This window comes from Sturnira hondurensis, unplaced genomic scaffold (genome assembly GCF_014824575.4).
Source record: "Sturnira hondurensis isolate 20B ecotype Veracruz unplaced genomic scaffold, ASM1482457v3 Scaffold0008196, whole genome shotgun sequence".
Lineage (NCBI taxonomy): Eukaryota > Metazoa > Chordata > Mammalia > Chiroptera > Phyllostomidae > Sturnira > Sturnira hondurensis.
The window spans coordinates 9574325-9598301 of record NW_028080827.1 but is presented as its reverse complement, the minus strand read 5'-3'; the positions used below and the strand labels follow the sequence as shown (position 1 = coordinate 9598301).

The 23977-nt window shown below is 40.0% G+C and overlaps 1 protein-coding gene across 2 annotated transcripts in view; it reads left to right on the top strand.

Moving 5' to 3' along the window:
- RAB27A (RAB27A, member RAS oncogene family) overlaps nt 1-23977 on the top strand; it is a 69950-nt gene that overhangs the window by 23444 nt on the left and 22529 nt on the right. For both annotated transcript variants that reach the window (XM_037053935.1, XM_037053934.1), the window contains one exon: nt 22536-22710. In XM_037053935.1, the coding sequence (XP_036909830.1) occupies nt 22558-22710 (153 nt within the window). In that variant the 5' untranslated portion in view covers nt 22536-22557. The remainder of the gene's footprint in view (nt 1-22535; nt 22711-23977) is intronic.

The window sequence follows — 23977 nt, the reverse complement described above, 5'->3', positions numbered from 1 at the left end:
CCTCCCAGATTGTGGTGGTGGGGGGGTGCATCTTATAGTCTGAAAAATACGGTACCAATGGATCAAAGACTTAAATATAAAAGGTAGCACCTTTAGGAAATAATATAGAAGAATATCTTTATAACTTTAGCTAAGGAAAGATTTCTTAGGCATGATATAAAGAAAAATAACTATTAAAAATATTGACAGATTTGACTACTTGAAGTCATTAGAAAAGTGAAAAGACAAACTATAACTAGGAAGAAGATATTTGCAACATCTGTAACTAACAAAGGGCAAATATGAGGAATATATGAACTCCTTCCTACATGTCCAAAAGGAAAAGACAACCCAATAGAAAACAGGGAAAGGATGTGAATGTGTTTTATTCATCAGCAGTAATTGAATGTCCAAGAAATGTTTAAAAAGATGCTCAACCACATTAACAATCAGAGAAATGCTAATTCAGATCACAGCGTGTTACCATTTGGAGAAGTCTGACAGTAAACACCAAATGTTGAAGATGTCAAGCTGGGAGCGTAAAACACTACACTGAACCACAATTTGGCATTATCACGTATTACTGAACATTCATATACCGATGCCCCAGGAATTGCACTCTTTGTGTACGCCAGAGCAGAGCCTCCCCTTTGGTGTGCTCTGAAGTGGTTCAGTCGTGTTGAGATATTGAACCCCTCTTCTCTCAGGGTGGATGGGCAGGGTCTGGCATTGCTGGAGTTCCCAGATCTGTTGCCCTTGATCATGAGCATTTTTCCCAGTTTGTCATGAGAACATGAAAAAGGCTGGGAGGCAGTTTCTTGGGAGAAATTCTTGCTAGGTGCATCAGGAGACACACACATGCATATTTATTGCAGTGGTGTTTTTAAATGAGAGCCCTCAAAATGCGAGATGTGGTTTAGTTAAGCGAATTCTCCTCTGAAAACCCATGGGCATGGTATTTCTTAACATCAGTGGTAAAAGTGGTAGCTATTTCCAGCCAGATGAGAAAAAGGCTGGAGGAAGATGATATTACTCCTGACCAGTATGCAGTTTCATTGCCATGTAGTCAGCTGGGCGTGTAAGACTTGGGAAAGCTCTGAGTTTTGAATCTGAGCAGATGCCTTGATAAAGGCTCCCCGAAGGAGAGAATGCGGTGGAGCCAAAGTGACATCCCGTTGTCTTCGCTGGCATTTCCCTCTTACTTACCGCCAGATAAAGTGTCTTATGACAGAGGAATGATGTCTGCAAATGAACGTTCATCAGAATGGTAGGAACTGCCCAGTGTGCCCTGTGTAGTTTAGTCTGGCTGAGAACACCCTGCTGTGATCCTTGGTCTTACGTGTCCTCTCTTCTGTGGTTTGGACCGTCACAGCCTTCTCTCTGGACCTTTCACGGCTGGCCCCTCTGCCTCTGTCCCAAGGACAGAGATCAATGTGGGACCATAGGGAAGGGGGATGGTTTTCCAGAATTTCTCTTTGACTGTTTACCCGTAACACTCAGCGTGGTCTAATCCAATTTCATCATCTCCTCACTCCAAAAATATGATATCCATCCTCAAAAATCTTATGGCCACTCCAACTTTCTCCCTTCCCCCCATTTCAAATATCCTGTTTCTGCCCACAATACCATTTTCCTGTCCTGGTCACTCAGCTCCATTCTTTAGAGCTCTTTCTCATGGTTTGCTTTGACCTCCACCCAGTGTGGCAATGCATTCTATTATTTTTAAATGAATGTCTCATAAATATCTTTCTTCCTGTTTGTGGTTTGTCTTTTCACTTAAAAATATTTTATTTACTTTTAGAGAGAGGGGAAGGGAAGGAGAAAGAGGGAGAGAAACATCAGTGTGTGGTTGCTTCTTGTGCACCCGCTACTAGGGACCTGATCTGCAATCCAGGTATGTGCTCTGACTGGGAATTGAACCAGCAACTCTTTGGTTTGCAGGCCTGCACTCAATCTACTGAGCGATACCAGCCAGGGCTGTCTTTTCACTTTTTTAATGGCTTAATCTTCAAGTAGTCAAATCTATCAATATTTCTAATAGTTATTTCTCTTTTGTATCATGCCTAGGAAATTCTTCCTTAGCTAAAGGGATAAAGATATTCTTCTACATTATTTCCTTTGTTTCATTTTCCCTGCTGCTGCTGTTGTCTAGGCTTTAAGGAATGAGAGGGGAAATAAGGGACAGCTGCCACCATGACCCCATTTGAATTTCTCATGGCTGTACTCTGGACTTTGAGCCTAGACTCATATAGTGTAGAATGTTTGTGTAGGGAAGAGACCTCTCATTTCAGATCTGGGAACAAGGCAGGAGCAGGTGGTGACCCATGCTGGTAGCAGAGCTGGGCTGGAACTCCACACGCTGACAGGCTGTCATCTAGTGCTCTCCAGCTTGTCACATTACCTCATAAGCATTCCCATGAATTTATAGTTGTATATTTCTCTTGTCTCTCTGATGGTAAATTTTGAGAGGAAGAGTGATATCTTATTGACACTTGCAGCCTTCAAGGTGGTAACAGGGCGTGTTCTTGTGCTAAACATGTGATCGTTCCCATTCCTCATCATCTAGCTAAGACCTTCCTGACTTTGAAGGTGTGCAGCTCAGGCCCTGTTTCCTGCTCCAAGCCTTGGCCAGGTAGCTCCCTCCTTCTGACCTCCCAGGGTCTGCTTGTCTTATTTAACCCCCATCTTACATGTAGCCAGTCATTGACAGTTTATAAAATGCATTCACATACTATATCCTTTAATCCTTCCAATAATCTTGCTAGATAAACATTACCATATTGAGGAAATAGGCTGGGAGAGATTACATGATTGGCTGTAGGTAACGCAGCTGGGAAGTAAGTCAGAGCTCAGGGCTTCTGACTTCACACCCACTTCACTTTGGCTGTCCTGTGCGGGGTGGTCGAGGTGATGTGCCGGACGGCTTGCTCCTGCTCATCTTGCCTTACTCATCCTTTGTTGACAAGCACCTCATCTTGTTTCCTCATCCCAATTACCAATTTTGAGGGGAGTGGCTGGATCACACATTTTTTTTTCATGTCATTCTTAGTTGCTAACACAGTACTGGGCACATAGAAGTTGCTTATCAAATACTGTTGAGTTGAATGCAAAGATAATTTAATTTACCAAAAAAGAGCAGTTATCAGGGGGGCTCCAAGACAGTTTTTGGATCACTCCTAAGTGAAATCAACGGGGAACAGAGGGAACCAGAGGAAGGAAGAGGCTGTTAAAGAAAGCCAGATGGTAGAAACAATTAGCAGTTGAGTGACAGCTGGCCTATTGTCAGTCAGCTGGTGAGTGGTGGTGGAGAAGAAATACACAAGTAGACAGTCTTCTGGAAGTATCAAGTTTTTTGGAGAGACGAGCACACTCATGAGATGGAGAGGGCTACATAGAATTAGCATAAAACCCATACAAGTTAAGCAAGATGAAACATTGAGACATACTGAGAAGACACTGGCTAAAGGAATATCCAGAGTAGAATATGGCTTATGAGCCATATTGGAGCAGGCAGAGAAGCATTTGGCTTAGATCCTGATCATTCTGTTAATTACTGAGGCTGCGAGAAAAGGAGCATAAATAGGTGAGGATTTTCCGTTGAGGATTTTCTGTTGAAACAACTTCCCTCCCCTTTCCCTACTATGGGAATCAGTAAGGCTCAACCCTAAGCCTCGGAGGTGGTAAGTGAAGAGAACCCCAGTAATGACAAATGTTGTCTCTGCACAGAGGAGCGGAGTGATGACCAGCTCCGTGGGTTTTCTGGGACTGCCCCATTTCCCCGGTTCTTGTGCATTTGTTCCATAAACCAGTAAGGTGCTTGAGAAATTCTGATACTTTGACAAGCAAATTATGTTTCCAACTCTCTTTTCTGAAAAGGGTCACAGATAAATCCACTGGCAGATCTCATGTCCCAGAGTTTGGCTTGAAAAACCATACTATAGCTCTTGAGTTCATAAACATTTTATATCTGAACAAAAGTGTAAAACTTCTCTACTAGCATGCATATGAAAAATGTCTGATTTCCTAATAGAAGTATACACATGTTCTTTTTATGAGCTCTGGAGAACATAAGATCAAGGTCTTCTAGATTAGAAGTAATAGAACTTTAATATCTGTTCCTTCCTGTGTCAGAAATATTCATAGTTTAAAAATATTTTAGAGGAACCAAAGGAATGTGTATCCCAACTGCTTAGAAGTATCAGCAATTAATGGAGATTATTTCTAATTAATACCTGTAATTTCTATGCAGAATAATTTTCACTATCATGTTCTTTACAGTAGACTTTAAAATGTAAAAATGTAAAAACTTGGTTTTGGATATTCATATATAAATTTTTAAGATGATTTCTCATTTCTGGGAAAATTGATTAATATCATTGGAGTTTATTGTTAGAAGTTTTAGTTTAATTTCATTGCTTGATAGTTAAATAGCAACTGTATTTTTATGTGATTTGCAAATACACATGGGAAAGTTTAACTTAAAAAGGATGCCATTGATAACATCATTTTTAAAAATGGAAAGGTAATTCCTGAGGTCAAAACATTTCACTTATAAACTTTGGCAATTAAATGTGTTGGTATGTGGAGATTAACTTTGTGTTTTATTTTATTTATTTTTTAAAGATTTTATTTATTTACTTTAGAGAGGGAAAGGGAGGGAGGAAAAGAGAGAGAGAAACATCAGTGTGTGGTTGCCTTTCATACATCCCCATCTAGGGACCTGGCCTGCAACCCAGACATGTGCCCTGACTGGGAATCAAACCAGTAACCTTTCAGCTTGCAGGCCAGCGCTCAGTCCACTGAGCCACACCAGCCAGGGCTAACTTCGTATTTTAAAAAGCGGACTTACTAAACCACGATTATGGGATTATGAAACAGCTATTTGTGTGTGGCTTATAAAACCTTTCCCACTACTTCAGTCACCTCTCTTGTGTAGAATCTCAGTTCCTCCTCATTAAAAAATTGTTTAATAGCACATTTCTTTAATTCCCTCCTAACACTAAAACAAAATTTCTAAAATTGTTCCTTATCAATTTCTTATAAACTTGTGGATATTTACATGTCCATGGTGTTCCTTTCATGTGCTTTATGATCCTCTTGTCTATAATTTCCTTTATCCTCTTCACTTCTTCTCTTGCTGATTTCTACTCTTTGTGAACACAGAATCTTTATCCTTTGTTAGTAAATCCATATTGAAATTTCTTTTTTTTAAATATTTTATTTATTTATCTTTAGAGGGGGAAGGGAAGGAGAGAAGGAGAGAAACATCAATGTATGGTTGCCTCTCGTGAGTCCCCTGCTGGGAACTGGTCTGCAACCCAGGCATGTGCCCTGACTGGGAATCGAACTGCAATTGTGTGGTTTGCAGGCCCGTGCTCAATCCACTGAGCTACACCAGCCAGGGCTATATTGAAATTTCTTTATTCTGTTTTTCTTTTTCTTTTTTTTTTAGAACAGGGCCCTCTAGATTCTTTGAATGATTATCTTGCCTGCTCACTGTAGCCTCTATATTCTTAGCCTCCTACTTTCAAATATCTTCCTCAGAGGTTCATTCAGAAAAAAATGGGCTTGGTTCCTATAGATGCCTATCTCAGGCTTGGCTGATGTCAAAGACTATGTATGGCTTTGGTGGACTAAACTTGGATGCTTTGATTTTCATCTGTCTGGGACATGAGGAAGAAACTTAGTGAAGGAACCTGGCTGGAGCAGTTAGGGGGTGCCTTTGAAACTGAATGGGCTGAGAACAGAGGAAAGCAAGTGGGTGGAATACTTTGCCCTGACTTAGAAGGTGTCAACTGAAAAATAATATTGACTAAGTATCTTGTCACCAAAAGGATTTATTATGAAAGAAATAAATAGTTGCAAAACAAAACAAAACAAGTACATATTTCTAATTTCAAAAAAGAAAAAAAAAGGGAAAGAGTTACAACTCAGGGCATGCAGACATGACAAGCCATGTGCACTCTCTGGTCTTCGAGCCAAGATGAATGGGTCGTTATACAAGGGGAAAGGAAGTTAAGGGAAGGGGAGGTTAGAACCATCGAGCCTTATTATAAACCTAGAGTTTTTCCTGTAGGGTTCTCGTGATTCCATGTGGTACAAGGACTTCCATAGAGCCCTAGTTCCTCCTATACACCCTCCTGACAGATTATGTTTTCTGAAAGTTCCAATCAGTCTTTATCAAAGGTAAAAGAATCTCTGTGGCTTTTGATAAAGGGACAACTACTTGGGCCTTTTCTAGGTATTGTTTCTGCTGGCTTCGATGAGCTAAGTAAGTGTTCTCACCAGTCAGTATGGCAAGATGACCTCCTGATTTCCCCCCCAAATCCAGAAGCCAGTTCTCCCCTTTTTGAACTTCTTAGTTGGTTGGTGTTTGACTTCGACCACCTGTCTGGGACCTGCATTTGTATTTAGCCCCTTGTGGCCTGGAATTGGTTCTATGCCACTTTCACACAAGCCTGCCTGTATCTGTAGGCAACACGAGGGGTTGTTCTGTTCCCATCTTCCCTATGCCTTTTTCTCCTTTCCTGTAGCTTTCTTAGAGTTTTAAGTAGCAATGGTTTTATGTATAGGCATGCCTCAATTTATTGTGCTTTACTTAGTTTCACTTCACAAATTTAAGTTTTTTACAAACTGATGGTCTGTGGCAACCCTGTGTCAAGCAAGTCTATTGGCATCACTTTTCTCAGGCCAGATGAGATTAACTGAATCAATAGGCTAACTGACTGATCGATAGGCTCAGATGATGATTAACATTTTTATTTTTTAATTTTTTTTATTGTGCAGTTAGCATTTTTAAATAATACAGTATTTTTAAGGTATGTTCATTTTTTAGACAATGCAGTTGCACACTAAATAGACCACAGTATAGTATAAACATAACTTTTCTATGTCCTGGGAAGCCAAAAAATTTGTGTGACTCATTTGATTGCAATATTCACTTTTTGTGGTTTTAGAACCAAACTTGCAATATCTCTAAGATATGCCTATAAAACATTCCTCATAACGTATCCATTAGATAAAATACAGGAGTGGGCAAAAGCAGGTTTACAGTGGTAATACAAATACAAATACAAAAATTAATAAATAATAATATGAGAATAAAAATTGTGTTTCATGTGCTCATAACTGCCAACCTACTTTTGCCAACCCCTGTACAATACTAGCAATGTTTATGCTGAATTCATAGAAAAAAATTAAGTTAGTGGAGAGAATTTTGTTTTTCTACCATTGGTATTTGAAAAAAAATTGTGCCTCTGTTATTCTGTGCTGTAATTTAGTGTTAAAGTGGCTCCTGACATAGCATAAAATAATATTCTCAATTACTCTAAGTTTGCTATGTCAACATTTTATTAATGTTCTCCAAAGACTATCCTGACTTTAAGGGTTCCACCCAAGTGTATACATTCTTGAGTCCATTAGGAATAATCCAGATATATTTTCTAATGGCCTCAGTATGTCCTTTTAGATACAGGAAAATATCACCAATGTTGCTGGTTGCAAGTATCTTCCCAACAGTTCCCTTTTTTAAGGATGCTGGTTTTCGGTCCCAAGGGGTGGTGCTGCCTCTTGGATCTTTGATGGCCAGTTTGGTCTAGATCTTCCCAGGGCTATCCAGCCCTTGACCCACAGCTCTTCTTTCCTCATGAGTGACCAATGATCATTGTCCCCAAGACTCTTTCCTATAGACTTATTCTCCCAAGCTTTAGGCAACCTTCTTGGATTTCTTACCGGGGACACCTAGACATTTCATGTTTCCCTCCCAGGTGAGAAGAGTCCTAAGGTTGTGTTAAGTGGAAAATATCTGAGAGGTGGCATCTTTAGGAGTTGTTAAATAAAAAAGCCTGGGAGACTTTATAGAAAGCTGAAGGCAAGTGAAGTGATTCAGAGCCAGCCTGAACATAGAGCCTTGTGTATTGGCTTTCCAAATGTGTACAGTGGAGCTCTGGTTAGGCCCTCGTTGGGTCCACAGGCATTGGAGGTGGTGACCTCACTTTTATTCTCTTCATCAGAATGTTTTTACTTTCATTTGTTTTATATGATGGAATGCCATGTAAGATTTTAAAATATATTTTATTGATTATCCTATTACAGTTGTTCTATTTTCCCTCCTTCATTCCCCTCCACCTGCACACTCCCTCCCACCCACATGCCCCCCTTTAGTTCATGTCCATGTGTCATAAGTTCTTTAGCTTCTACATTTCCCATACTATTCTTGCCCCTCCCTTTGTCTATTTTCTACCTACCATCTATGCTACTTATTCTCTGTACCTTCTCCCCCCTTCTCCTCCTCCCACTCCCCTGTTAATAACCCTCCATGTGATCTCCATTTCTGTGTTTCTGTTCCTGTTCTAGTTGTTTGCTTAGTTTATTTTTGTTTTTTTTAGGTGTGGTTGTTAATAACTGTGAGTTTGCTGTCATTTTACTGTACATGTATTTTATCTTCTTTTTCTTAGATAAGTCCCTTTAACATTTCATAAAATAAGGGCTCAGTGATGGTGAACTCCTTTAACGTGGCCTTATCTGAGAAGCACTTTATCTGCCCTTCCATTCTAAATGATAGCTTTGCTGGATAGAGCAATCTTGGATGTAGGTCCTTGGCTTTCATGACTTGCAATACTTCTTTCCAGCCCCTTCTTGCCTGTAAGGTCTCTTTTGAGAAACCAGCTGACAGTCTGATGGGAACTCTTTTGTAGGTGACTGTCCTCTTATCTCTTGCTGCTTCTAGGATTCTCTCCTTCATTTTAATCTTGGGCAATGTAATTATGATGTGCCTTGGTGTGTTCCTCCTTGGGTGCAACTTCTTTGGGACTCTCTGAGCTTCCTGGACTTCCAAGTCTATTGCCTTTGCCAGATTGGCAAAGTTCTCCTTTATTATTTGTTCAAATAAATTTTCCACTTGTTGCTGTTCCTCTTCTCCTTCTGGTACCCCTATAATTTGGATGTTAGAACATTTAAAGATGTCCTGGAGGTTCCTAAGCCTCTCCTCATTTTTCTTCATTCTTGTTTCTTCATTCTTTTCTGTTTGGTTGTTTCTATCTTCCTTCTGGTTCACTCCATTGATATGAGTCCCAGTTTTCTCTCCATCACTATTGTTTCCCTGTGCATTTCCCTTCCTTTCACTTAGTGTAACATTCATTTTATCATCTAATTTCTGACCAAAGTCAACCAGTTCTGTGAGCATCCCAGTCACCAGTGGTTTGAACTGTGCATCTGATAGGTTGGCTATCTCTTGGTGGCTTAATTGTATTTGTTCTGGAGCTTTGATCTGTTCCTCCCTTTGGGCCATTTTTTTTGTCTTGTGGTGCCTGTTATGTAGTGAGGGGCAGAGACTTAGGTGTTCACCAGGGTGGGGCAACCCAGTCACTGTGTTGTGATGTTGTATGTGGGGGAGGGGTCCGAGAGGGAACAATGGTGCTTGCTCAGCTCTCTGCTCGATTTCAGTCTCTTCCGCTGCTTCTCCCAAGCAAACTGGGCTTTTCTAGTGCTGATTCCTGTGTGGGTGGAATTGTGTGCATTCCAGGACCTTGTGGGTCTCTGCAATGAACTCTCCTGTGAGGCTGGGAGTCTGTCCTGGTACCTCAACCCTCACAGGTGTTTTCAATTGATGCTTTTAGGCTTTATTTCCTGGTGCTGGGACCCTGGGTTGTGTGGTCTATCTCGCTCCCTAGTTTTGCCTGGTTTATCTGTGCATGAATGCAAGACCGCCCGGACTTGTGCACTGTGCCTTGCTTTACAATTGCCACCTTGCTGGGTCTGCCCGCTGCCACCCTGTGCCTGGTGTCTGCCAGCTGCTACCTGCATGCTCAGGGTCTTCCTGCTGCTGCCTTTCTTGCCTGGTGCCACTGTTTTTTTTTGCCTTGGCCCCCTCTGCACCCAGCCACCTGACTCCACCCCTCCTACTGGTCTGGATGAATGTGTCTATTTTAACTACTTGTTGTCTGACCTTCATATAGTTCAATTTTCTGTCAGTTCTGGTTGCTATTTTGTTTCTAAACTGTTGTTGTCCTTATTTTGGTTGTGCAAGGAGGCACAGTGTGTCTACCTATGCCTCCATCTTGGCTGGAAGTCACCATGTAAGATTTTATTTGAAGAAACTTGCAATAGAAGTTGTGTCATCAGCTGGACAGAGCGCTTTTCTGAGGCAACGTAAGATTTGCTGTAATGGCATTATGTAGGTTTCTGAGACTCTATGCAGTAATGGTTGACTGGCTGTGAAGCCACTGATCTGCTGTGAACTTAGAATAGCTCTCACATTTATAGAAGTCAGACACAGAGGCCCCCAAACATAAAACCATCTCTACAGTGATCTACAATAAAATATTACGAGGCAACACATTGTGCTCATTCCTCATTGCTCAGTTGACTGTCCTAACAGGACGAAAGCAAACATGGGCTGAACACGTGTTGGAGTGTTGCTATCACACATGGAATGTAGCTCATATATGCTTCCTTTAATATTTTCACAAGAATGGACACATGAACCCACTCTGAATTTTCTTTAAAGTTTTATTTTATTCTCATTTGAGAGAGAGGAGAAGGGATCGAGACAGAGAAACATCGATCTGTTGCCTCCTGCACATGCCCATGCGCCCTGACTGGAGATCAAACCAGCAACTCAGACGTGTGCCCTGACTAGGAATCCAGCTGGCAGCCTCATGGTTTGCAGGATAATCCCCAACCAACTGAGCCACACTGGCCCGGACCACTCTGCATTTTTTAAAAAGGAAAGACAGAGAAAAGGCTAGTGCGAATTACAGTCTTTTCAATCAATGACACATTTATAAGAATTTCAAGTAACACAGTTGAAATTTATAAGAATTTCAAGTAACACACTTGTATGCACTAAAGGCAGAAGCAAATAACCTAGCAAAACAGCATAAGTGAACAATTTGGAGGTCTCCAAATGTGATCTATAACTAATTTGACTATGAGAGTTTTTATTCCAATTAAAAAAAAACAATAATGGGACATTCATAAAAGTTAGCTCAGGGAGTAAAAGACAGAAAATTGTACTTGAACAACAATGAAAATAAAATTAAAAAACTAAAAAAAAACCCCAAAACATAAAACTTAACTCAGCATATCCCTCAAAATCTGATATTATGGAGACCACATTTACTGACAAAAAATGCAATTAAATTAGAAATCAACAGCAATAACAAAAAGCCAACTGCTATCTGAGAGGCTGATTTAGAAATTGGCTTGATAGCTGCACATACATTGTAGTTCTCAGTCCTTTTGCATAGGTAAACCCAAGACACACCCCATTCTATCAACAGCTGCGGATAGAAATGCAAACAGTCTAAGAGTCTGCATCCTGAATAGGTGGAAGGAGGAAAGACTTCTTGAGAATCAGTAAGAAGTATATCTGATTAGACATTGTCCATTAGGTAAGTTTCTTTTCTATCCTTTGGATTCAGCTATTAAAGAATATGATACTTAGGGAGCAGTTCAACAAATGTTATAAATATATTAATGGAGAGACTATGCCCGACAAGCACCAAAAGACCCGTAGCTGGCTCTCTTGTTGCCTCCTAATGAGAGAGGCTGAGAATCCAAGTATTATTGTTTTAATGGTCTGAAAACATCAGGAAATGAATTTTATTTTATGAGCCTGTTTTAGTGTTTTTTTTAATTAAAAATTTTTCTATTTCTATTTTTTAAAATGTATTTGAAAACTCTAAAAATTATTCATAGAGTTTGAGGTATTATTGGCATATAGCATTCTAAGTTTCAGGTGGAAAACATAATGATTCAGTATCTGTACACATTGTACAGTGACCACTGTAATTAGTGCAGGTAGCATCTGTCACCATGAGTAGTTACATAAATTTGTGTGTGTGATGAGAACTTTTAAGATTTACTCAGCAACTTTCAAATATGCAGTACAGATGAAGGGGCGGGAAAAGATGAAGTGGAGGCAGTTCTAGGATTGGTGCACAGTCCATAAGGAAAAATATTTACCACTTTGACTGGTTGTGGGCAACAGTCCTGAAAATTCATGTATAAGCGGATGCAGTGGCATCTACAGGTTCTATTAATAGCTGCCTGGAAGTTGATTCCAAACTCCAATATACATTCAGGACTCTGAGAAATCTGTTGTTAGTTGGCTCACAGCTATTAACTAATTAATCACTTTTGTCTCTTGTCTCTCACTCTAACTTGCTGTAATTTAATGTAGAACATCTCAGACATTTTCTCTTATCAACTCATATTCTCATTTTTTAAAAAGGGCAGTGATAAAGGAGTCCTCTCTTCCTGAGTTACTGCCAGTGGGAGGGGTAGTTGTCTATTTTTGTTATTTGGACAGTCATCCTCAACAGGTCTCACTTCTTCTAACTCATAATATTTTCCATCCTAATTTTTTTCTTGGACTGAAAGAAGCAACATTGCTTCTTCACAAAGTGAAGCAATTTGTTCTTGATTCGGTGCATTTCCCAAACAGATTGACATCTTCCCTGTATTGGAGCACAGGAAGGACTTGAGGCAGGTAAGCTGCAATGGGAGCCGGTTTGTGTTGGTCAAAGGCCTTCCCATGCACGTCCCATGTTCTGGGGGGACGAGGCTTGGCAGAATCCCAGACTCCCTTTCTAGGTCAAAAATGGAAAGGTGTTCTGTGTTTGGCAACTGTGAGATGAACATTCTAACAGCAAGTCCTTAGGTGCTACTTGATGTGTGACCCTCACGGTCCTGGATGTGCTAGTGGCACTGTCACTCCTAGTATTTCCACCTTGGAGTCGCAGGCCCGGGAGTTTGGTGGCATTCTGACACAGCCCGCGTTTCTTCACTTGACCTCTTCAGAGCTCGTTAGTAGCAGAATTCCCTCTGTCACTCCTCCTTTTCCACTTTTGGAAAATATTGTCAGTTCCATCTTTGAGTTTTGTAAAGTTTCAGTGTTTTTAATGCCATATGATCAGTGTTGAAGCCTTAATCTGTTGTAATCATAAGAACAGCTGTGATATATTGATCTCCATCAGGCATTTTGCTGCTCACTTTACACAGGTAGGTGGTGGTGTCCTCTTGTTTGAATTTAGGAGATCCCAACCTCAACACCTGTTACCAGAGTCTCCTATGTCCCCCACAAAGCAACCACTGAGTGTGAGTAGACTTGATAGATTTTTTTAAAAAAGATTTTATTTATTTATCTTTAGAGAGGAAGGGAAGGAGAGAAGGAGATTCTTGGAGCCGTTTCTGCTTTACGGCGTTGTTAGCAAGCACATTTAACCATGGGTTGGACATTCCATCAGTGTCATATGGTTGTGTCCATTATGAGGGCGCTGTCACATTATTTGGGGTATTGCTCAGCAAACCAAACAGCCACTCCTAGTGCTACTGTATTGCCTATATTTTGCAAATGACATGTTCTCTAGTGTGCCCTTCTTCCTGGTACCTATACCTATGAAACAAGAGGTACTTGTCACAATCTGTAAGCAATACAACATCCTGTCTTTGGGGAAATTTGCTTTCCATAAATTCCTATAAACAATCATATTCTGATTATAAAATATGCTAGGGAAACAACATCTTTTGAGTAAATAAATCAATGGTCTCCATAAATTAAAAAAAAATCCAGTGTCTCATTTGAGTCATTGACAGCAGTCATCCAGAAGAATATTTTCTGCTTTCTTTTAAAAAAATATCTTATTTATTTATTTTTAGAGAGAGGGGAAGGGAAGGAGAAAGAGTGGGAGAGAAACATCAATGTGTGGTTGCCTCTCACGTGTCCTGTACTGGAGACCTGGCCTGCAACCCAGGCATGTGCCCTGACTGGGAATCAAACCAGCAACCCTTTGCTTCACAGGCCCGTGCTCAATCCACTAAGCTACACTAGCCAGGGCTATTTTCTGCTTTCAAGAATTGTTCTGATGCCCCTTATTTCCTAATGTGTAGTTGTTTCTACTATTTGTTTACTGGGTTATATTGGTCACCTACTGAGATAATGTTAGCATTCCTTTATTATGGTCTTTTCTCTTTAATACTTATAAAGATTTTGCAAATATCTAAAGGAAGCTTTTGCAAATGAGGATATGTTTGGATGTCCTGGCAATATTTAGAAATCAATATTTAATTCAACAGTATTTACAGATAATTTATTCTTTTTCTGAATAACCTGGTATGTTGGCATATCACCATGCGTTAGAACTTAGCCTTTTCACTTTGTTTAAGTGAGGAAACGACATAGTCCTATGTAGCAGGCACACATTAATAAATATTAAAGTAAAAGATATGCAAATTTAGGTCCTGTCAGTTTGTATCTTTGATTATCTCTTCTCATTGTTAAGGATGGATCTATACAAAACTAGGTATGATAGGAATGTATTTATGAGTCATAGGTTGTAGGTGAATGTCTAATGCAATTACAATTGAATTCTCTGAATTTTGATAAAATCAAACTCATCTTTCAATAAGGAGACAAAGAAGAGCTAGATTCCAATTTCCTTCTATCTTTCACTGCTACTTGATTTCTGCTTCTTTCTGCCTGAGATGTTTGCACAAACAAGAAAAGTTTTTTGCTTACAATTTCACTCTCAACCTATCTACTCACACCTAGACCAGAAACTGAGAGGAGGAAGCTCACTTTTGGTGCTACGGGCAGAGACTCTCCTCTTGTGGAAATGGGTAGTCTCACTTTTGGTCAGGACACATCTTGCTTTTGTAGTGAGAGTAGACATGTTGCACTCCAGACTATAGGAATTTCAGTGGCCTAAGAGGGCGTAGCCCTGGGCTTGTTTGGTAAATACAAGTTTCCCCTGTTGATATGTTGGTACACTACAAAATGCCTCTTCTCCCCTGCCCCACTCTTTGTGATTTCTCTTCCCTTTTCTGCTGTCTCTGTCCTCCACGATGCCAGGTATGGCCCAACAATGGTGCCACAAAAAATCAAGGAAAGCCTACTGCTTTTTCACATTAAAGTTAAAAAAATACCAAATAGACTTTATAGTTCTATGCCAGTCATTGGTATGTGAAACTTTTTTCTCCAAATGCATCCCTGGGTAAGGGCTCATTAAAGTGTTTGAAAGACTACGTGGCAATATAGTTCTCAAAATGCTGATGTTCTGTGCTGTTATTTGAAAAGTAATATTGTCACATGTGCCTGTTTCTACATAGAAATCAGGCCAGGGCAACTGAAGTCCATGAAGTATGTAAGAACATTATAATACTTTATTAAGCATTCTAACAAATTCAAAATATTTTCTGGTAAAAAATTCTTCATAATATACCTTATCTTTCTCTTTTTAAAACTTTCTCATTCTCTATTGAGCTTTATATTTTTATTCCTTTTGCATCTTCACATGAATGCCAAAAGTGTGACTTGTTCACATTTTCACTACATTGAGAAAGCAACACTCTCTATATAGTTAGTGTAAGTTTGTACAGACACTGAGTTCCCTTTAAGGATCATAAGCAGATAAAGTAAAATGATCAATGTTCAGTACTGTATATGGTACATGGTAGTTGTTCAGTTCAGTTAATATCATCCTATCCCAAGGGTGATAGAGGGAGATTTTAGCTTTTAAGAAATGGCTGTCCTATTTGGAGGAGTTTTAGGATGATTCCGCCTTGATAGTGAATCCAAAAGCTGGAGTCCATGGCTGACTTTGATAGGAAGGTTCATGGGAAGCTGGGCTATGGTGTGTGTGTGTCTATGTGTGTGAGCGAGGGTGAGAGAGAAAAATAGATCTTTACCCTTTGCTCTTAACTTAATATGTTGTTTACTAAAACCGCTCTCTTCTTATTCCCTGAAAAACCAATTAAGATACATTTTATTTTTTAAATAAGGGAGAAGAAGGTCATTGACTTTCTCTCACCAGGCAGTTATCAGCACTTAGGACATGTTGAGGAAGTGGGTGTTCCTCGATTTCTATAGTTAATCTGATGAGTGAGGGTGGAGAGCACTTTGAAAAAAATATTTGTGTAAGGAGGAGAGACAGAAGTGAGCTGAATAGGAAAGTCTCTTGCATCTCCCAAATTGGGACATTCTTGACTTTTCAGGAGACATTTCCTTGAAGTATTTAGATGCTACTTCAGGAAGGTACAAGTTTAAAGAAATGACCTCAGGTCCTATTTTTAAAAAATTTATTTAATTATTGTTCAAGTACAGTTTTCTGTCTTATACTTTCATCCCAGTCCCCCCTCCCCACAGTGTCCCCCACCTCCCTCCCATTTTCACCCCCCTTAGGTGTTCTCCATGTGTCCCTTATACTTGTTCCTGTGAATCCTTCCCCTTTTCCCCTGTGATTCTCTCCCCTCTGGTCCCTGTCAACCTGTTCTGTATTTCAGTGTCTTTGGTCATATTTTGCTTGCTTGTTTGTTTTGTTGTTTAGGTTCCTGTTAAAGGTGAGATCATATGGTATTTGTCTTTCACCGCCTGGCTTATTTCACTCAGCATAATGCTTTCCAGTTCCATCCATGCTGTTGCAAAGGGTAGGAGCTCCTTCTTTCTTTCTGCTGCATAGAATTCCATTGTGTAAATGTACCATAGTTTTTTGATCCATTCATTTACTGCTGGGCACTTAGGTTGCTTCCAACTCTTGGCTACTGTAAATTGTACTGCTATAAATATTGGTGTGCATAGGTTCTTTTAGATTGGTGTTTCAGGGCTCTTAGGATATACTCCTAACAGTGGAATTGCTGGGTCAAAAGGCACGTTCATATCTAGTTTTCTTAGAAAATTCCATACTGTTTTCCATAGTGGTTGTACCAGTCTGCAATCCCACCAACAGTGAACTAGGGTCCCCTTTTCCTCACAACCTCTCCAACATTTGTTGCCAGGTCCTATTTTTTATCTTATTAAATTTTAGTTTAGGACTCAGTTCTTTCTTAACAGTTCTAGAAAAGAACTATTGTCTTCATATTGATCCTCAGAAGCTAGATGGTGATGTTAATAGCAGCTATTACTTATATGGAACTTACTGCATGCCAGGCACTGTTCTAAACTTTATCTGTATATGCTAAATCAATCCTCACAAGAGCCATTGGAGCTAGGTTTACTGTTGTGCCTCATCGTATCTAAAATGTGTTGATCATACATTTTTGATTTTGTTAGAGGATGTTAATCAAAGGTTTTCACACAACCATATCTCCAATGCCACCTGATATATAATTTTAATTTTTACCTGAGGATACATCCACTGATTCCAGAGAGAGAGGAAGGGGGAGAGAGTGAGAGAGAGAGAGAGAGAGACAGACATCATCTTGAGAGAAACACTGATCCACTGCCTTCCTGCAGTACCCCTCACTGGGTATGGAACCTGCAACCTGGGTATATGCCCTGACTAGGAATTGAACCCATGAACTTTTGGTTCATAGGCTGGTGCTCCAACCAACTGAGCCACACCGGCCAGGGCCAGCAGTGCCACCTGATTTAATAGCAACTGCAAGGTGTTATGGGTTGTAAGACTGTGAACTATAAGACCCACCCCAATTTTAAAGAAGTTAGAATAGGATAGTGTATGTACATTAGAATTAATAAAATAAAATAACATTTCCATTTTATAGTTGAGAAACTGGAGACAAAAGAGAGAATAGTTTCCAAAGTTACATAACTGGATTCACATCTAGGTAATTTGGTTCTAGAGTCCATGCTCTTAACTTCCATTTTTTCCCCCTGTTTTTCAACAATATGTTAGAGTTGAGCCCATGCTAACATGTAGGTAGGCTGCCCAAGACCCAGTTGCTGATCCCCTCTTTGTGGCTTCTGTGCCAGAGTCTGTGGCACCAGTGTCCTTCTGAAGGAACAAGTGTATATGGTGTTAATCATGTGCCTCTAGGGCTGTGATGAGGGTTGTTGCACTACTGCATGTGAAGTGCTTGACACCTGGGCATCTGACAGAGGCTTCTGACCCATTTTTAGCATCAAGAGGCTGGAGTAACTACTGGAAATATTATGTACAACATGTTGTTTGGGTTTCCCAAATGTCAAATTCTGCACTGTGTGTTTTTACTCTTTCCCTCTTTGTTCTAAAATGCTGACATAAAAAATAATTTTTGTTACCTGGCTTGTAGGTTTGATCCCCAGACAGGGCATATATGGGAGGCAACTGATTGCTGTTTCTCTATTAAATTGATATTTCTCTCTCCTTATCCCTTCCTGTGTCTAGGATCAATGAACATATTCTTGGGTGAGGATTAAAATAATAATAGTAATTTATGTTATTTCCATACTTGGTGCATAGTTGCTTCTTTCTGAAAAAAACAGGCCCCAGAAGAATACTTAGGACATGAGTGACAAAAAATAAGAAACCAAAAATAATTTTTATATGACTATGTTTCTATATGAAAACCTACCAGCAGTTGAGCCTTAATATTAAGTTACCTTCACTTAGTGGAGAAAAGCAGTGGTGAGACAGGCACAAGACTGCAGGGTGGGTTTGAGATTTGCTGTGGACTAGGATTATCTTCTGCTGAAAGGGGGGATAATTCCATTAACTGCAGGATCTGACTATCTGGACTGCAAGATACGGAGCCTGCTGCCACCAACACGCTGCCCAAACCCTGAAAAATCCTCATTATCACGTTGAAGACTTGCCTGTTCCCTGACTCCTTTTATTTCCTTGCTGCTTCCTTACTCTTTAGAATTTGGTCTCTGCTAACCCAACCAGGCTGCTCCCTGTGGCCAAGTTAGGACAAATACTACATAGCCTCCTAATATGCTAAAAGTTTCTTCAGCTGAACCTTCTATTTCATTGTTGGGTCATGGATTCGTGTTTTGCTGCCAGGTCTGTGAGGTGAAACAGGACGTGACTGCTCAGCCAAGGAAGCCTGAGTCACTCATCACACTTTCCCCATCGTTTATTGTATCCTTCTCTGCCAGTGCTCTGTCCCCCAGCCTGTGTGCTGTATTCTAACACGGACAAGCAGCTCGACTGTCGAAAGAAACCTTACTGTGGTGGAAGTAAATGTTTTGATCCAGACTGATTACAACTGAAGTAACTACAAGTAAAATTTAAGTCTATTGGTTTAGCATTATGGGCTAATTATTGTGTTACATTTCTAGTCTTGAACTGTTTGAACACCGATTAGTTGATTTGGACTGTTTTGAACTAGTAAAGACCATTTTGTAGGTGACTTGAAGTAGTTATGAACAGTTTGATAAAACTAGAACAGGTATGACCTGATTGGAGATAGATTTAATTGGTCACTAGTTTGATTCAGTAATATATACTCTGAATCAATCAAACCTTCTGTGAACTGGTCAGAACCTACTTGTGGAGGTCTAAACTTGCTAGAGTGAGCTAAAACCAGCCTGCAGCAATTTAAGCTATTAAAACCAGAACCAAATAATTTTGGTGAAAGAGATCTGGTTTTAGCCAGAGTGGCTTTAGATCCATCAGAGATAGTTTTATGGGTGGAACCTTTTTTAGCTCAGCTCTTTCACTCTGAACTAGTACGAACCATTCCAATGATTGTGAACCAGTATGAGTTTGTCAACATGGATTGCTGTGTGTGTTTTATACAAATTTGAATTTGCTTTTAAGCTGGGCATAACTCTTTTGAAATCAACATATCTAGTTAAAATGAATTGAAACTTGTTTGAACCAGTTAAAATGGAATTAGTTTGCAAGTGATCTTTATTGACTTAGCAAATTACTCTGAGCCAATCAGCAGTCTTTTGTGCTATAAATATATGTTTAAGTTTCCCAGTGGCAATTTCAGAAATTGTTCGAGGTCTTCAGAGCCAGTGTGATCTGTCCACCACGAGGAGAAAGGAGTGAGCTAACATTTGCTGAGTACCCAGATGGGCCAAGCGTTGTGCTGGGCTCTCCGCAAAGAGTAGTCTATTTAATCCTTAGAACAGTGCTGTGAGATAGTGTATATGATCTTTTTCATAGAGTGGAAACTTGAAATACAAGACAAAGACATCTGAGTAGCTGGTATGTGGGAAACATGGGATTCAACCCATGTTTGGCTTCAGAGGCCCTGTATTAAGCTTTCTTGTATGATATCATACCTAGTCGCTTTTAAGCACAACATGCGTTTGTAAAAAATGTGAGAAATGGGCCCAAAATTTGGGCTAGAATGGACATTGGGCTTGCGGTTAAGGAGCCCATGTTCTTGACTGTGCAAATGAGTTAACCTTTCTGGGTTCTGTTTTATCCTTTAGAAGACCCAGAGAATGAAAGGTCTGAGCGTTTGTTTTCAGATCAGCAAGGCAGGTCATTGTCTAAAGGTGCAGTCTGGAGAGTGCCAACTATGATTAGTTTCAATGGTGGTAGCTCTACCTTCAGTTACAGTGTTTGGTTTGTTAACACTTCCTTTAGGTTGGCTTCGTTTGGGAACAAGCTCTTATGTACTGTTATCAACGTGAATAGGAAATAAAGCCCACGAAGATAATTTGTACACTTACATGTGTGATTCTTCTCCCATGATAACTAAACACATTAACTTTTGGTGCAACAGAGATAGTTTCATCTGTTTCTGAATTCCACTCAGGTGGGTTTAGAGAATTGTAGAATAGTGATGCCGCTGGTGACAGCATTTTTCTCTTGGACCTTGAATGATATGAAAACATAGTTTTAGAAATGACCTACATTTTTCAAAGGAAATGTAAACAGGAAATAGGGCAGCCACAGTGTCTTCTTGCACCAATGTCATTACAGAAGTTAGAGTTACTTTTTGCTTCCTCATTCATTTTGAGGGGAACCCCCTAAATGATTAAACATTATCTTGACTGCTTTTCAATTCTTAGCTCTTATAGCTAAATACCTTGGAGCCAAGGGAGTTGCTGTGATATGACATACTTGAATATATTTTTGTACCCAAATGGTTATCTTCTGGAGAAGAATTCTGTTCCATGCCATTAATACTGGCAACCTACACCTGTGACTGCAGAAGCTATAACATAGGAAAGCCATCATTGTAAAGTGTCACTCTTTATAGTGTGCAAATAGAATTATGAGTGTTTGTAGAGGCTCTGCCCTCATCGACTGACCTGCTGTATCTGAATGTGAAGTCACCAATCTGCCCTCAGGCACCAGATCTGAGGAAGTACGTCGTAGTGGCTCTTGAATCTCAGCAATTAGGATTTTTGAGCATAAAGTGAGTCACCAAACTGAGGATGGGGTGGGGGAGGCAACCTTCAAAACTGATAAATGTCCTCAACAGAGCTTTTATTAATTTAATGGATCTGTGGGAATAATCCTATTGGATATATTGAGAATTGCGGTAAAGTTGCTGGGTATTGGGCTAGGTGAGACGGGGACAACGAGAGGAGAATCAGCAGCATCTAATGTGGAGAATCTGACCCATGTGTGGATTGGTGGATGTGTATGTTCGAATGGGGAAGTGGAGTTGTTGTCAGTGGTAATGAGAGAGCTGATTAGTTTTCTCATTTTCAGGAGGATTTATTGGTATTAGAAATGGAAGGATAAAAAGAAGCCTTCCAAGCCCTGGCTGGTGTAGCTCTGTGGTTGAGCATGGGCCTGCAAACCACACGATCACAGTTCGATTCCCAGTCAGGGCACATGCCTGGGTTGCAGGCCAGTTCCCAGCAGGGGACTCATGAGAGGCAACCATACATTGATATTTCTATCCCTCTCTCCTTCCCTTCCCCTCTAAAGATAAATAAATAAAATATTTTTAAAAAAGAAGCCTTCCATAGAGACAGATTACATTTTTAGTCAGACTGAAATTTTGAACAGTTTGAATCATTTCAGAGGATACTAAAAAAAATCATGAGAAGTGCTGATTGCAAAGCCTTAAAAAAAAGCATGGTTAGGTCTTTCTGGTAAAAAATTTTTTTCTTCTCTAAAGTGGATGCTCATGTTAGTCACCACTGAAGAGCTTAATTGGTAGCGTTTTTGGTTAGAATGCCAAGGCAAGCATAGGTAAATGACTCTCCACAGGCATTGTGGAACCATGGTTTCTGCATGGTGACTGCGTGGATCTGGAACTGAGTCCCCAAGTGAGCAGTAATAGTCTGGAAGAGTCTGATTTAATGTGTACCTAGTACTAGCAACAATGACAACAACAACATAAAGAAGCTGCAGGCCAAATTTTACTTGTTTTTTTTTTTAAAGATTCTACCTTTAAAATCTTTAAAGATATTTTAAGCCATCAGGCTTAAGTCCAAGTGAAAAGAGACAAAAGCCAATGATCCAGCATTAGGAGACTTTGAAAAAGAAGTGGGGGGGGTGGTGAGGAATTGGAACCATTTGTGCTTCAAGAATTATTATTATTCCTGTAACATTCTCCTTTCACTTTTGTTTCTTCGTTAATTTTTGTTCTATGTGATCTGCTTATACGACGTAATGACATTACCTTCTTGATTGTCATTGTTGTTTTGAATTTTTTCTTAACAGTACTATAATATGTATGTTAAATTTGAACTAAACTGTTAGTTATTTATCATTTCAGTAGCATCTCTTCTAGCAAATTATTAGGACCTTGGAGGCAGTGAATAATATCTACTCCTCTCCTCACGGGACCCTTAGGCCATAGATGTTACATAGAAGTACTTGACCTGGATATTAAAATGTGACTTTATCCATGGAGGATTCTAATATTGTCTACTGACTTTTTAGCTAATATGCATTTATTTGTTTTGTTTCTAGGTGAACCACTGAGTTCTTCATTATGTCTGATGGAGACTATGATTACCTCATCAAATTTTTAGCTTTGGGAGACTCTGGAGTAGGGAAGACCAGTGTACTTTACCAGTACACAGATGGGAAATTTAACTCCAAATTTATCACAACAGTGGGCATTGATTTCAGGGAAAAGAGAGTGGTAAGTTTTATATCTTTCTAAGTAAGAATGTAATCTCTGAGTTCACATTTAACTGTCTGTTTAGTTTACTTTGTAGGAATTAGGAGGACAAAGGCTGTAATCTAAAATTAAAGGGTACATATGAAAATGTTTTGTTCATCTGGGTGGTGTGATTTAAAAGGCTCTGCTGAGGAACATTTGGTATACAACCAAGGAGACAATGTAAAAGTGAAGATTCTTTTGAATTTTCCCTTGATATCTTTTTGGCTTGTATCTTCTCTGTGAACTCCACAAAATTATTTGTCTACCTTTGTTGTGAAGCCTATAAACCAGTCTTATTGGGATCCCTTGTATGTGCTTTTAAGGTTCTCTTTTTGTGTGTGTGGGGGGCTCTGCTCACAGGACCTCCCCTGCTCTGCCGCCCCCCCCCCCCCCACACACACCATGGATGAGAATAAGTCTACCAAGACATGATCTGCTTGGGGAGGAAAGGTGGCCAATCTCTCAAAAAAGAAGGGCCAGGAACCTGTTCCTCAGTGGACTTTTATTGGGTTTAATTTGCATAGGAATACAGGGCATAAAGCTCATCAATCATTGTCAGGCAGAAATGATCAAATGATAGATAACATTAAAAAAACTATGAGGGCTTATTCTGAGTCAGGGTGAGATAGTTAAAGGGCCATAAAACTTTGTGGGACAAACTTACTTCGTGCTTGGACACTTATCATTTAAATTGAGTTATTAGCAAAGTAGCTTTTTAGGACTTTGTACATTCTTTCTTAGGCCTGATTGCCCTAGGGAACTGGCCCTTTCCAGAACAGTGTCACACCCACCTCCAGCATTGTTTCAGGCTTAAGTTGGGCAAAGGAAATAAGGTACCAAGAGAATAGGAGATTTCTTGCAGACAGAATGAGGATTCAGGCTGTCAAAGCTGAGGGGTGAGGGTCAATCACCCGCTTTTTCTATAGCTCCCCAAGTCCTTCCCTGAGGGCCCCTCATGACTGTGCCTGTCTTAGGTTGTCCCCCTTTTGAGGAATCTTACCTGTTATTGGCTAACCAGTCATCCACTGGGGGGGGCCAGGCAGGGTGAAGTAAAGTGGTCAGAGGTGGTGCCTCTGCCGAGGAGATAAGTTTTGTCTCCTTAGTGGCTTAGAGTCCCAAGGTCTCACACTCAGCCTTAGCCATGGGGGATTACAGCTTCTGAAACCAGGCAGGGCAGTTCCCAACATTTTTGTCTTTGGGTTTTAACAGTTTGATGATTGTGTGTCTAGTTAATGTTTATGATTTC